Source organism: Salvia miltiorrhiza, chromosome 8, assembly GCF_028751815.1.
Source record: "Salvia miltiorrhiza cultivar Shanhuang (shh) chromosome 8, IMPLAD_Smil_shh, whole genome shotgun sequence".
Classification (NCBI taxonomy): Eukaryota; Viridiplantae; Streptophyta; class Magnoliopsida; order Lamiales; family Lamiaceae; genus Salvia; species Salvia miltiorrhiza.
Window position 1 is genome coordinate 25712536 of NC_080394.1, and position 16137 is coordinate 25728672.

Below are 16137 nucleotides of genomic sequence, written 5' to 3' on the forward strand. Positions count from 1 at the left end.
AAAACTCGGTGGTTTGTTTATTCACTGATGTTTGAAAACACTTTTAAGAAAATATTAATCACCTCATGCAGATTAATCAAGGTAATACAATAGTTAATTATTTTGTCATTTATAGTGTCATTTTCTGATCATTTTAGTCGCAATTTTCTTGCGGAATCGAATAGCTTAGTGTAGTTTTTTATTTTATTTTATTGAGTTAAGCTTAGTTTGTACTCCCTCCGTCCCAGCTTTTTGTATCCACTTTTAGTAGTATTTTTGTTGGGTCCTGGTGGGGTATTGAACTGGTGTATGGGGGGATACACCAGTTGGCTATTTTGCGAAAATTGAAACTAAAGATTAGTAAATGAAAGATCAGTTTATGAAAATATTAAGGCTGATACTGATAATAAGTCACCGTTTAACTTCAGTGTGAGGAACTGGTCGACAAACTGAAGTTAAGTTTGGGGTGCAATTTTTTCAGTTTTGAAATCATAGTAGTATTAGAAATCCTACCGACTGTCCTTAAACTTGTCAGTTGGACTTATAACACTTAGGCGGAAGCTATTTAAGAAATAACCTTAAGAAACGATTATCAGTTTTAGGATTTATCCTTTAAATTATCAGTTTTCAGTGTAAAGCGCAATTAGAAACTGAAATACTGAAAGCAATAAGAACACAATGACTTTTACGTGGTTCGAAATAGTGATTCCTTCGTCCACGATCATTAGATCACACTAACAATCGATTAAGATCGTACTTACGGGTGCACACCAAACCTTACAACTGGAACACTCGTGTCAATGCCAACACATGTTGGTGCTAAGTAAACCACACATTTAGTTTGCGGGTACTAAACAACCTAGCGTTCAGACAACGGTCTCGAACACTTTCTCAAACTCTATTTTCTCTCTTTGAAAAGGGTTTGAATTTCCAACTAGGATTACTGAGAACAGGTTCTCAGTAATCAGTCTATTTATAGGCAATGTCTTGAGAAAAATCCGTTGGAGGAGGTTAGTCTTCGATTTTTCCGCCGTTGTGACTCAAATTTTGAATTTGGGCTAAGGTCCTCAGTCTTCATTCTCTCCAACAAGAAAATGAAACTCTGTATTCTAAAGGGCAATTCTGCAGATGTGTGTATTAAATGTAGTTGTCCTTGTTGACTTTCCACGTGACTTCATTTGAAATGAATAAGACAACCTTAAACTGAGAATCAATTTAGGATCGACAATCAGTCCGAGATTTTAGTATGATACTTTACTTAAGTATCAGTCTTGCTTTATCCAACGTGGCATGTATCAGTGTTTCCCTAACATTGATACCTCAGTATAAGCGTCCTTTAGTGCGAGTCAGCAGTCTTGAATCTCCTGGTCTTCAATCTCTAGTACTTCAGTCTTTGGCTCTTCAGTTTTCAGTCTAGCTCATAAAATGAACTCTAACACTTGAGTTCAGAAAAACTCTAGTCCAATGAAGAAAAACTGAGGGGCCGGCTGGTACGCAGGAATGGAATTGAAAGGGAATGGAATGACTTTAGTAATAGAATCGGAATAGGAATGGAATGAACTAAGTAATGGAATTCCTATGGCTGGTATTTTTAAGGAATTGAATGACAAATCCTTAATTGATTCCATTCTTATGGCTGGTAATGGTAATAAAATATGTTACTCCCTCCGTCCATGAAAGAACTTCCTAGGAGGGAGTGGCACGGGTTTTAAGAAAAAAAATATTGTTGAGTGTATTGAGAGTGGATAAAAAGTAGTTGAATGTATTGGGAGTGGTGAAAATGTGTTATAATTAATATTGAAAATTGTGAAAAGTGAAAAGTAAGAGGATTATAAGTGGTGGGGTATAGTCCAAAAATAGATAGGAAGTTCTTTTGTGGACGTCCCAAAAAGGAAAGATAGAAAGTTCTTTCGTGGACGGAGGGAGTATTTATTTTTTTTCAAAATACAAATTACCATTTCCTTTCTGTTGACATTTTTCAAACACCGGAACAAATGAAGAACAAGAAAACATCAACGGCAAAATAAGCTATGAGTGAAATATAAGAAATCATTTTACATCTCACAATTCAGCAAAAACTCACTCGCATCGAAGAAGAAATATGCTGCAACAAATGCAAACAGTTTAATCAACGTGTGATGAACGAAATAGACTAATCACCTCAGAACCACCATAATTCAAACTACCACCAATTAAACAATAGCATCTTAAAAAATATAATTGTTCAATATTCAAACAAAAATCAAGACAAAATTATAAAAAAAAACGTCTACAATATGCTAGCTCTTGGAAATAAAAAAATAACTAAAACATCATACATCTCCATTTAGAATAGCCTTAACCAATTGTGTATCACTGAGTGTGGAAGAGAAGTAGAACAAAGACGTGTAGATTATATATGTGATGCGAAAATGTAGGTTTATTTGATGTTTAATTTGTCATAACAATAAATAAATAGGGATATTTTTGTCAAAAAAATAAAATAAAATCCATTCCTTAAAATGAGGATTACATAATACCATAGTAGAGAGGGGAATCATTAATACCGTATCTGAGGGATTAGCAATTCCCATGGTAATAGCGATTCCTAGCTGATTTTTCACACCAGCCTTGGGTTTAGGAGTTAATAAAGGAATGGGTATTCCATTCCCACCTCATTACCACTTACCAGCCGGCCCCTGAGTGTTATGGAATCATCAAAATGAGAATAGGATATTTCTATTATTTTTCCAACATATTTGTTGAATTAGGTACTCGTACGTTGAAATGAAAGAAAACAACTTCGCAATATAGAGATCTTGAAGATTAAATGAAGCATTAAAGAGACAGTAGATCTTTATCTCTCTCCTCATTTATTTTTTCTCTCTCTTACTTTATCTACATTTTTCTTAAATTACGTGCCCTATCTTTTTGAGACGTTATTATTGGAACGAATGAAGTATAAAAACAATGAAAAAACATTAGGTCAAGGAGCAAAACACAAAAACTAACCTATTAAAATCTTAACCACATGTTAAATAAAATAAAAGGCTAAAATTAATTCTCATTTCTCGCAATTAATTTGATCTTTATTGGAACTTCTTCCTATATAACATATGAAGGCTGAGAACTTTTTCAAAATTAGTTTAATACCGATTAGTATTCAACATGTGAAGGCTGAAGAACTTTTTCAACAAAATATTGAATTCAACAAAATTTGAAATGTTAAAAATTCAATTCAACACCTCAAAGTACAAAACATTACGATGATTTTTTTTTACAACAAATCATCGATCACTACTACACAAATTCTTTAAAATTAAAAAGTCCTAATATATAAATGCTTTTGAAATATAGCAACATTAAAGTGGATATTTGGTGTACACACTTTTCTAAAATTAGCTAATAAAACAAATAACAAAACAATAACACAAAAACTTGGATGCAACCAATTGCTCCGTGCAGCTGGGTTGTACCTTGTCCAACATCCTGAATCAAATCGTATAAATATCACTATTTGGTTATACAAATTACATTGTCTATAATTGACACTATTCAGTTATACAAATGACAAATGATTCATTTGTCATTTGTATAACCGAATAGTGTCATTTACACGACTAGTGTCATTTGTATAATCAAATAATATCAATTATAAACAATAGCATTTACTTATTCATTCTCACTAAAAGTGGCATATTCCATTTTAAACCATCCCACTATAATTTGCATGTTTCCATAAATGGAAAAATTTAATTTAATCCTTTAAAAAGTATACATCCCACCACTTTTAACAAATTTATACATTCTCTTTAATTTTCGTGCCAAAAAATTTTGAGTCACTTATAGTAATACGAAGGGAGTACAATGTTATACTGTATATGCAATTTTATCTGTATGACCAAATAGTGTCAGGATCCGGGTCAGGATGCGAGTCAAGGTGCAACCAATTACACCCAAGACCACCTCAAACTATAAATAGAGCCTCCTCAAACCCAACAAATACACATCAAATCATATCAAATCATAAAGGTGAAAGATAAAACCCAAAGAAATCATATCAATTATATCTCTCCACCAAATCTCAATAACTACTCAAGGATTATTCGAGGTTTGAATCGAATAAAAGAATCCGAATAATCAAATAGAGATTGCACCTGCACACATACATTCAATCCCAAAAATATTGATTTCCTACACCAGTTGTGTTTATGAAATTAAATGCCAAATATGTATTCACAAATTTTGAGACGCCCAATGAAACAATATCTGTCTCTAATCTCTACATTTGAATCTACAAATTGAATAAAAGAATCCAAGTATCAAATAGAGATTGCCCCCGCATATACATTTCAATCCTAAAAATATTAGTCTCGTGTGCAAGTTGTGTTTATTAAATTAAATATGAATATGAATGATCCCAAAACCTATAATGATGATGAGTCAACCGAAGCAAATTACAGAAAAGAAAAATGATCACGAGTCAACCGAAGCAAGAACTTGAACCAAAAGCTCACTAACAACAAACCAATAAGCGTACAACAACGCAACCTAAAAAACCACACAAATAGTATGCAAAAGAGGAACAAACAATAGTGAAAACATCTATTAATTACCCTTTCAACAAATACAAGTTTTAATAATTTATTTCCAACAAATAGCTTCATTCATACTTCTATAAAATACAAAGTTCTCTCTAAAGAAAATGATGCATGAATAACAATACAAGTTAAAGAATAGAAAATCCCAATGAGGGATACGCAAGTAAAATGCACTCAAGTATTTTGAAAGTCGTAGTCGGAAAAGAGATAGTTGCCAAAGAGGATCTAAGCCTTAAAATCCTAAGTTCAAAATTCAAACAAGTTTATGAACAGTGCCCTACTATAATCAAGTAGGGAGTTCCACATACGTCTTTTCCAAGACACATTGTTTTTCTAGTGTGAACCTCAAACTGAATAAGATAGTTTGAGACATTAGTCAATGATGTTAATCCTAATTAATTAAAATGTGGATATACATTCTAAATCAAGTGGTAGAGAATAATTGCTATAGGGTTAAGAAAGAAGCATGCTTTATGCTTAATATAAATTTCATTCCCTAGAAATTCAAATGTGGATGTAGATTCTAAATCAAGTGGTAGGGAAGAGGTGGATAATTGCTACAAGGTTAAGAAAGAAGCATGCTTTATGCTTGATATATTTTCATTCCATAGATTTGACAACCAAAAAAAAACATGAACTAGAGAATAAATATTAACGTGTGTCTATAATAGTATTTGTAGAGTAATAACTAGAAAAAACTTAGTTCATATCTCAATAGGAATTCGCCTTCCCTGTGTAGATATGACTAGGATCCAACACGTAGTTACCTTCAAACAGCTACAAAAAATAGGGATCGCTTCCCTTCCTAATCCACGCTGCTCTTTTCAAGATTTTTCCTAAGTAAGCACAATATAAATATGATAAGTATAATTTGTTGTAGTTGAATTAATTGTGTGGTTATGTAGAAATGAGTGATTGTGGTTAAAAAATAAAAATGGGGCCATGTCCCATAATGAAAATAATACTTTCTTATAGGACAAACGAAAATGGAAAATGTGATACTTTCTTATTGACAAAGGAATTTTTAAAGGCTACTTGAAGAAAGTTACATTTTAAGGAAGTGCTAAAAGAATAGTCGTTACATCTTAAAAGATTATATTCCTCAAAATATAATACACAAACTTAGTGGCTTTGCACAAGAACTTTCTTCAAAACTTTTTCCAATAATTCACAAAGATTTTTTTTCCGATTTTGCACAAACTTTAAAATGTAATATCTTGGCATGTGACGAGCCACAACTTTTTGTAACAAAAAATGAATGAAAGATACAATTGATACAAAATCGATAGTCAATAATCTAAAAAACATTTTCAATAGTTCATATAAAACTAGTTTGGGTTAAAAGCGATATATCTAAAAATTAAATAAGTGAGGATATAATGAGTACATCAAAATTTGTAAGAATATATAATTTTTTAATAGCCATAATCGATATAAAGTAGATAAATATATTATCTCATACTACCCCACTACCCTTAAATTAAAACTAAGATATGCAAGGTTGCCAAATAAATCAAATCTCATGAAACAAATCTCTTTTATAATAGGGATAGATTATCTCTTTTACTTATAAGTTATAAAATAGCAAGTATGCAAGGTTTTAGGATTTAGTTATTAAGAATATATCATTCAAATCTCTTAATAAAGCATGGATTCTCCTAATTCTTATAACCCCGTACGTCCTTCTAATCCTAAAAGAACCAAAACATTTTGAAAAACTAACCAAGTTAAAAAAGAGCACATACCACGGGTTCATACCTCAAATCCTTGTGAATCCTTCCAAAAAGGGCTGCTAGTACAGCCTGCCAGTGCATTTGCGAGAACCACAAGAGCAAGCCTTCCTCTTGATCTTTCCATTGGCATCACGAACACGACCCTTCGTATAATTATAATCATACATAAGTTCCTGACCAGGAGGGATACGCTTACCAGCAAAGAACATAATATGTGGCATTCTCTCATCGTCATGGTCGTGGAAAACCTTTTGGGCAAACACGTTAGGGTCACAGCTGTGGTTAATAAATCTACCAACATTACCAAACTTGGCAGCATCAAGAGCAAAATCATCTTCTTGAGATTTACCATGACATATATCAAAGAGATATTCATCTTTGCCAATTCTTTTGTCGGCTTCGTTTTCATCCAATAACTCTCCAATATATTCACATATGAAACTTCCGGGCTCCATATAATTCCGGGATCTGACACCCCAACCCATTGATTTCGTCTTGAAAATCTCCAATTGGAAACGAAGACCACCTTGGCTGACTCTGTTCATACAAGTAGGGGGACATTTGCATGACGGCCCACACTCATGAATTACACGATCAGTATTTGCTTTCATAAGTCGTCCTTTTTCAGTATATGGAATCTCACCTCCATTCTTCTTGACACACGGGCATTGTACGGAGTCGGCACAACCATCGATGCAATCACAACCAACGGGTTCACTACGCCAATGCCAACGTGGATAAACAACGTTAGTCGTGTAGGTGAAAGGTGGTGGATGATCATCATCCATTCTATTCATTGCACAAACTTTAAAATTCTCTTTTCCTTGCGAGATATCATCTAAAACGCAGATATCCCTGGCTGGAACCTGTTTTCTCCTTTGTTGCCCTAGCATTCCATTCACTACTTTAAGATTTTCTTTTTCTTGCATGGATTCATGGTCGTCCTTCGCCTGAGTATATTTTCCCAGCTTAGCATCATCACCATCAAAGACCGGTGTGGCCGGGATCTGTTTTCCCAATTCAACATGGGTACCACAAACCCTAGGTTGACCTGGTAGCCTCTGCAATTCAAATTTGTAAACCCATTTAGAACTTTTACTCCCCCTTTCATACCAATACTTATTTACCTTATACAGTCCATCATACACATACACATAATCACGCTTATCATTAACACCTAATGTTTTAGATTCCATTGGACCCTTTCTTTTCTCGATGACTCTAACCGGAAACCCCATGTTCATGCTATTATACAAAGCAAGATTTCCTCTCTCAAGCTTTGATCTGATGCTACATTTACAGATACATTTGGATTCCCACCTTGACCATAGTATATGAGAATATCATTCTCTTCAGCCTTATTCTCATATCTCCCCGAATTCACAACACTAGTTGCATATTGTGTCCCATTGAGAGTCACAAAATCAATGCCTGGAGTAAATTGACGATTGAGACCAACAATGGTAAGCTCTGCCCTAAAGGAGAATTCATCACCAATCTCAATACCAGGTATATGGCCAAATGGCTTGTCAGGGGAGAAATTCATTCCCTTTGCCTTCACACGTTCTGCTGCAATAAAATGTGGACCTTTCATGATCTTCCCATCCCTCGGCGTACATTCATGATCCTGTGAAACTTTATTATATTCCTCTTTGAACAGTTTCAGAGCCTCCATCACCTTACGTCCTCTAGGATCGTCATGCTGCACAATCTCCAAATTAACAAATTCCTTGTGATTCTCAAGGCATGCATGTCCATTGTTTATTGAATATGTTACACTAGCTTCATCTTCATCAGGGAACATCTTTGATGCATCATCGTATTGCTCCCCTTCAGATATAGGGGAACATTCACCGGGTTCCATGGAACCATTACCCTGGAGGTCACTGCATTTAGTTCCAGTTAGATCACATTTAGGAAACCTTCCACCAGGTTGGTCTGCTTCTGTGGCAACATAAACTGGATCTATGAAATCAACAATGTTAACCCCTTGATGTTTGTTGACATGTTTATCCTTGCGATTGACACGTAGCTGTGACGCTATCCACTCTGCACGAGATAAAAGACTAACTTCATCGCCATCATCATCTTCTGGCATGGTTTCAGTTCCAGTAGCATTTTCCGCTTGAACAACCACAGAGACCCCACTGCCAACTTTTAACCTTTTCCTAGAAAGCCTTTGGTCAATAGAAGTGTGTAGAGGGAAGGCATCAGAGTTCAAAGAGGAATGTTGATCCTTGGATTCTACAACAGGATCTTTGCGAAGGTCTTCCACAGCAGGAAATGTGATAGGCGTAGAATACTTAGCATCCAACAGATGTATAAACTCTTTTGCCTCAGCAATAACTACTTCCAGTTTGTCCACCTCTTGCTTCCACAAGTCGTCTTCTTGATTAACCGTATTACTGCAGGTTTTAGCGTTTTTCTGTCCTTCATCATGATCGTTACCATGTGATGAGGCTGGCTTTTTAGGTTTTCGTTTCATAGCATCTATTGGTACACTTCTCAATGGAACAGCAGGAATGGCCATATCATATTTTGCCGTATCTGGAGACCTAGGAATCTTGCCATTACAGGACCTTTCATCTTCTCTTCGAAACCCAGCAGCAGCATTTGGCTTCGGGTTGGTTGCATTAGAGACAGCTGCATGAGGAGAGGCAGCACCATATTTTGATCTGAAACTCGAGAAAGCATTCGACTCTGATGGCTTGAAATTAGAAGGATGACTGTCACTATTCATGCCAGAAGTTACAAAACATTTTTTCGACGTCATCATTTGGATGTAATTAAGCAGCAAGATATTCCACCTATATAGTATACAAAAACATAATAAGTTTACCAACACATACCTAATAATGAGAAATTCTAAGATGGCAACAAAGCCTGCAACCTTTCTTAACAAATGTATGACTAGAAAGCCTCTCTTGGCTAGTGCACCATATTTATCGACAATGACAAAGAATAATGTATCTATCCAACCAACAACAACTAGTATGCACATGTTGATACAAAATTGTCACATCAAAAGGAAAATTCAAAGAAGATCATGTGTGATTGAACCCAATCAATCATCTATCTTGCGAGTGTAATTGTATGAACCTTGGTATTTATTAGCAAAACCATATCTAGAAAACAAGCTCTCCCAATAGCATGTTCACCACTTTGTTACTCTAAAAAGTAAATGGTTCATTTCATATAGAAGTATGGTAAGTAGAAGAAAATGAAAAACAGTATTATCCACACAGTCACCTTCTAGTCCAAAACTACTAGAATTTTCCAAAAATTGAGATCAAACGTACATTTCAAGTTCAAAAACCTTAAATTGGAATTAAAAAAAAGGATTTATGCCGTGTCTTACAGAATCAGGCATCGAAATGATAAGTCACCTAGCAAGAATCTTCAGTGGTCAGATTCAATAAGGCGGGACATAAATTAAACTCTTTCCAAAGTTTGGGTTTTTTAATTGAACGGCTGATAGCTGGGACACAAACTATTATGAACCCTAAATTTAATTCAAAGTCACAAAACAATTTAGAGTTGCAAGTGTAAGCACATGACATAAAAAATGCTACACCTTGGGCCCCATTACGATTTAGATTTTGAAATTTTACTCAACTCCATAATTATATAAATTTAAATCTTCCTAATCAAATAGAGATGCATACGATTTCTGCACCAGTTAAGAATAAGTGGCAAGAACATCAAAACTTATATAAATTCAATTTTATCATAGCAAAATCACTGTAGACATCAACACAGTAACTAGAGCAAGAAGATAACTAGGAGACAACAAAAACAAAAATAAAAACAAAAACAGACTTACAAAACTTTCGACCAACTTAATGAGTTCACCATTTCCAGAAATAACCCTTACTCACCTGACGATTATTCGAACTTCCACGGTTCCATTTTTCACACAAATTAACACTTGAAAAACACAAGAGGAGGAAATTTCCAGAACACTATTCAAGAAAATCAAAGGATGATCTCACAAATTAGAGTGCTAAAAATATACAACATATGCGGTTGTTGAATGCAAAGGGTTTGTGAGAGCAAACGAGGCGTAGTGGGGTTACTGGGTAGTTCCACGAACTTGGTGGTTTTTATATCGATTAAAATTCCTCTCTTTTTCAGAGGGAGGAGAATTCCTACTTCTTAGTTTAAGACAGCATTAGTATTTTATTTCATCGGAAAACTAAATGAATAAAAAAATATGGAATGAGTGAGAGGAACTATATAGTATTCAAATTAAACCGAATTATAAATTCAAGTAGCAAAGGAGCGAAAAGCTGCCGCGCTGAGAAGAAGGAAAGGGCCGGTTCTTCTTCTTCTTCGGCCCAATATAAAACATATAAAGATACCATACCTTAAAAGGCTTGGAATTGATGTGGCGCTCATATACTAATGTTGGAACTTGTTTTAATGCTTCTAACTTTCACCAAAGTATAGCTCGATTCACCATGTTTATTTTTTTTAACTCTTCTCGCTCCGATCTAGCGGTAAAATCGAATGTCAGTATATACGAAATTTGAACATAAATCATCTTGTTGGGATTAGAAAAAAAATAGTAGTATATTACTATAGGAAGGTTATTTCCAAAATAAAATTATATTTCGACATCAGATCTAAAGAGGATAGTTAAAATAAAAGAAGTGGTAACAAGTACTCGTTTTTCTTTACTATTTTTCTTGTTGAATCTAAAAATATTTTAACAAGAAAAATTTTAACGAGGCTGGGCCGAACCTACCTTCAGTATTAGGTTTTAGCTAGGTTTAGGAGGATTTGCAAATATTCAAATATAAGGCATTAACTAATTCTCCATTTCTTCTCAAAAAAAAAAAAAAACTCATTCTCCATTCAAAAAATGAATACAAAAAATGAGAAACTATATCTTCCTCTACAATAAACTATTTCTAAAATCTGTGTTGGTCAAAACCATCTTCACCAATAAAAGAATTAAATTGTTAGTATCAACATTATACATTATGAAGGTTAATTATATGATATGTGGTTCTAAAATTAAATTTAAATTTCCTTATATAATAATAATAATAATAATAATAATAATAATAATAATAATAATAATAATAATAATAATAAACACCTACTAAATAAAATGATAAATATAATAAAAATATTATTAAATACATAGGTAAGGATCCTAAAAATTAGTTATGTGTAATACGCTTAATACAATTATTATTATAATTTATTTTAATTTTTTATTTGGAAAAGAGGGAGCGGACCGTAAATGACTACCTTATGATTCGTGCATATAAATAAGGTATTGCAAAGTTTAAATCACTCGCAGGAATCTCGCAAGATTAGTCATGTCAATTCAATTTAAATTATTAATCAACGTAGATACCTTATTCCAAGATTAGTCATGTCAATTCAATTTAAATTATTAATCATGTCCAACTAATCTAATTTAATTAACAATGGGATTTGGTTCTTTTAAGGGATAATTCTCCCTTTAACTCAACCTTATATACAGATAATGCATCATCAATATAAGATTCATAAAAATTGTTACACATTAGTCGTATGTGTATATAGTGTCATAAGAGGATTCCAAGTTTGAGACAAATCATTTTTTTTTTAAAGTTTGAATGCCTTTTCAGTAATGAAAACACAAAACAAAAGAATAATAAACAAACTAGAAAGGAGAACATGGTGGAATAAATCAAACTTTTTTTAATTCAAAAGTTTTTTTCTAGTAATGAAAACACAAAACAAAAGAGAAAACAAAAAAAACTAAAACGGAAAATAGGGTTGAAGAAGTGTACTTGATGGCTGTATTCCGTAAGCCATTCACAACTCTAAACCTTTGTGGTGAGAAATAAAGTATGTCACCAAAGGCTTATTTATAGTGAATTATGAGATTCCTATTCAAATTGAAATCTAAACGGATAGGGATTTTTCCTTATCGTAAAAAAGTGAAGACGGCAGCAGAAAAGGATAATTGCCCTGATTAAGTGCCTTGAATTATGAGATTTCTATTCAAATTATAACTCTAAACGTACCGGGAATTTTCCTTTTACAGGAAATCTACTTTTTTTTTCACAACCTAAAATCATTTTTTTTATTCAAAAAATATTTCATATATTACTTATGATTAATTTAACACTTAATTAAAAAACATGGTTTTAAAACAAAAATTAGGCATCAGAATAAAATTTGTTAGTCAAACAATGGCAGCAACTCAATGTCCACTTTGCTACCATTCCATTCAACAATTGCAACCACCAAACTTCAACCATTGCAGCAATATCTTCAAAGTTTGCTGCAACATTTTTCAAACTTGGTGGCTAACACTATTTAACCTTTCATGCCTATAAATTGAGGGCTTCATAGCAGCATTGAATCACCCCACAACCAACACCACCTAGCAGAAGTGTTATTTGCTAGAGAGAGAGAAAAAATCTTGTGAGAGAAAACTTCAGTGTGGAAGTTATACACGAGTGATAAAAGTGAGTTGAGAGATAGCATCTGCGTAGGCAGATACAAAATACAGTGTGGTATTTTTGTTGTACTCCTCCTTTTGATTCTCTAATATATTGGTGTGGGTCCGTGGACGTAGGCAGTTTGGCCGAACCACGTTAAAAATATCGGTGTCATTTTTTCTTGTCGTTTCATATCGGTCGATATCCAAAATATTGCGTCACATTTGATCTTTGATCCTGGGCGGAATTATTGGCGTCTATAATTCCCAACAACTGGTATCAGAGCCACGGTGGTGGCAGATATTTTCTGATGTTTTTTCGTTGTTACTATTCATGTGAATAGTGAATTTCGTGAATAGTGAAATTTGTCGGTGGTTCCGATTTGTCGACAAAAGGTGTTCTAAACACGGTGGTTAGCTGAAAAATCAGAAACGATCCAAGGAGTCCAGATCGAGTGGGAGCAATGTCGACAGACGATAAAATTTCCAAAATTGATAAATTCAACGGTGTGAATTTTGGATTTTTGGAAAATGCAAATGGAGGATTACTTGTACCAGAAGGACCTGTATAAGCCCTTGAAGGAAAATCCAGAAGTCAAGGACATGGACGGAGCAAGTCAAAGAATGGCAGGCAGAGCTCCACGAACCACAAGAATTTCAACAAATCAAAGTCTGTTGAATGTTGGAACTGTGGTCAGGTCGGGCACTACAGAACGCAGTGTAAAGTACCTTCAAAGGGAAACGAGAAAAAGACCGAAGCCAATGTTGTGGCTGAAGGAGAAGTACAGATCAAACTCAATGAATCTGTATGAAGGAGAAGGATGTGAGACATATTCCAAAGTTGAGGAATAACTTGATCTCCGTCAAGCAATTGTCGAGAGAAGGATGTGATACACACCTCTCAGGTGATTGTTGGAAAATCACTAGGGGCGCAATGATTCTTTGCACGTGGCAAGGATACTGGCAGCCTATACACAACGATGAATGCGTGTGTGACAATTGGCAGTTGCTGATAGCAAGAAGAATGCAAATTTGTGGCACCAAAGACTTGGGCACATGAGCCAGAAAGGGCTCAAGTATATGCATTCGAAAGGGAAACTACCAGAAGAGGGTGAGTTTCAACACAAGTGGTAGAACTCTGAAGCAAGTAAAGCTTGAGTTAGTCCACACAGATGTTTGGGGCCCAGTAGCAGTTTCATCCGTTGGCGGAAAGTCTTACCTTTGTGACTTTCACCACTCAAAAAAGGTGTGGGTTTACTTTTTGAGACAAAAGTCAGAGGTGTTTGAGGCGTTCAAGAAGTGGAAGGCCATGGTGGAGAATGAAACTGGCTTACGGATAAAGAGATCCGATAATGGCGGAGAATACGAAGATATGGCGTTCAAGAAATTTTGTTACCAGAATGGCATCAAGTTGGAAATGCCAGGGACCCCACAACAAAATAGAGTCGCAGAACGCATGAACCGGACGTTGACAAAAAGAGCTAGGAGCATGAGGATACATGCAGGACTGCCAACACAATTTTGGGCAGAAGCTGTCAACACAACGGCATATCTCGTTAACCGTGGAACATCTGTACCATTGGAGTACAGAATACCGGAGGAAGTTTTGAGTGGCAAAGAAATTAAACTTTCTCACTTAAAAGTATTTGGTTGTTCGCGTATGTACACATTAGTGATATTGCCAGGAGTAAGCTCGACTCCAAATCACTAAAATGTATTTTTATTGGATAATGGTGGAGATGAGTTCGGGTACCGTTTTTGGGATGACAAAAACAGGAAGGTCATTCGAAGCAGGGACGTAATATTCAATGAAAATGTGCTGTAAAAGGACATGAATGCAGTGCAGTTCACCGACACAACAACGGAGGATCCAACATATGTTGATCCAGATGATACTGCAGAGTGCAGTACATCGAAGCAAACAGATGAAGTTTGCAGACGGAGGAGCCCAACTCTGAGGCTGATCCACCACAGTCTCCAGTTCCACCAGCTCTAACTCCTATTCCTAGGAGGTCATCTCGACCTCAGGTTCCTTGTATCGAAAGTCTTCCTGATAGTGTGGTCAGGCACGAGTCCCGTTGAGTGGTAATGGCGGTGCAAGATATACGAAGGTGTACCCCCAGTGAACTCACGATTGAATCCGGTGGTTCCTTGTATCGAAAGTCTTCCTGATACTGTGGTCAGGCAGCGAGTCCCGTTGAGTGGTAACGGCGGTGCAAGATGTACGAATTGTCGTTCGAGGGAGGACATGATGTGGTCCTTGGTTTGAGGGGAGGATTTAGGAGAAGCAAAGCGAATTCTCGGGATGAGAATTTACAGAGACAAGCAAAAAGGTGTTTTGCAGTTGTCTCAGGCCAAATACGTTGATCGAATCTTGCAAAGATTCAACATGAGCAGTGCTAAGCCAGTTAGCTCAGTGTTAGCTAACTATTTCCGCCTATGCAAAGAGCACTCTCAAAAAGACAAAGGATGAAAGAGACTTCATGGCTAAAATTCCTTACGCCTCAGCCGTTGGAAGTCTGATGTATGCCATGGTCTGTACTAGACCAGATATCGCTCATGCAGTGGGAGTTGTGAGCAGAATTATGGCAAATCCTGGAAAGCAGCATTGGGAAGCAGTAAGGTGGATATTGAGATATCTACGTGGATCTACTAATAGATGCTTGTGCTTTCGACGAGGTGATGTAGCACTACAAGGTCTTGTAGATGCAGATTTTGCCGGTGAGGTAGATCGCAGGAGAAGCACTACCGGTTATGTCTTTACAGTTAAGACAGAAAGGCTGCTGCGTTGATCGAGGTGTGAAGACAGATTGAAATCAGTCTTCAAGTGGGAGATTGTTAGTCAAACAATGGCAAGCAACTCAATGTCCACTTTGCTACCATTCCATTCAACAATTGCAACCACCAAACTTCAACCATTGCAGCAATATCTTCAAAGTTTGCTGCAACATTTTTTCAAACTTGGTGGCTAACACTATTTAACCTTTCATGCCTATAAATTGAGGGCTTCATAGCAGCATTGAATCACCCCACAACCAACACCACCTAGCAGAAGTGTTATTTGCTAGAGAGAGAGAGAAAAATCTTGTGAGAGAAAACTTCAGTGTGGAAGTTATACACGAGTGATAAAAGTGAGTTGAGAGATAGCCTCTGCGTAGGCAGATACAAAATACAGTGTGGTATTTTTGTTGTACTCCTCCTTTTGATTCTCTAATATATTGGTGTGGGTCCGTGGACGTAGGCAGTTTGGCCGAACCACGTTAAAAATATCGGTGTCATTTTTTCTTGTCGTTTCATATCGGTCGATATCCAAAATATTGCGTCACATTTGATCTTTGATCCTGGGCGGAATTATTGGCGTCTATAATTCCCAACAAAATTTACATTCATAAGTAGAATT

At 35.6% G+C, this 16137-nt stretch overlaps 1 protein-coding gene across 1 annotated transcript; it reads right to left on the minus strand.

Annotated features, from left to right (window-relative positions):
* Window positions 1–5124: 5124 nt before the first annotated feature.
* LOC130997271 (histone-lysine N-methyltransferase, H3 lysine-9 specific SUVH5-like) lies at window positions 5125–10621 on the minus strand. Its single transcript, XM_057922537.1, is given in 4 exon segments — window positions 5125–5395; window positions 6318–7536; window positions 7539–9099; window positions 10116–10621. Coding segments are annotated over 3 exon segments (2778 nt in total). The 5' UTR covers window positions 10148–10621; the 3' UTR covers window positions 5125–5395; window positions 6318–6351.
* Window positions 10622–16137: the final 5516 nt, after the last annotated feature.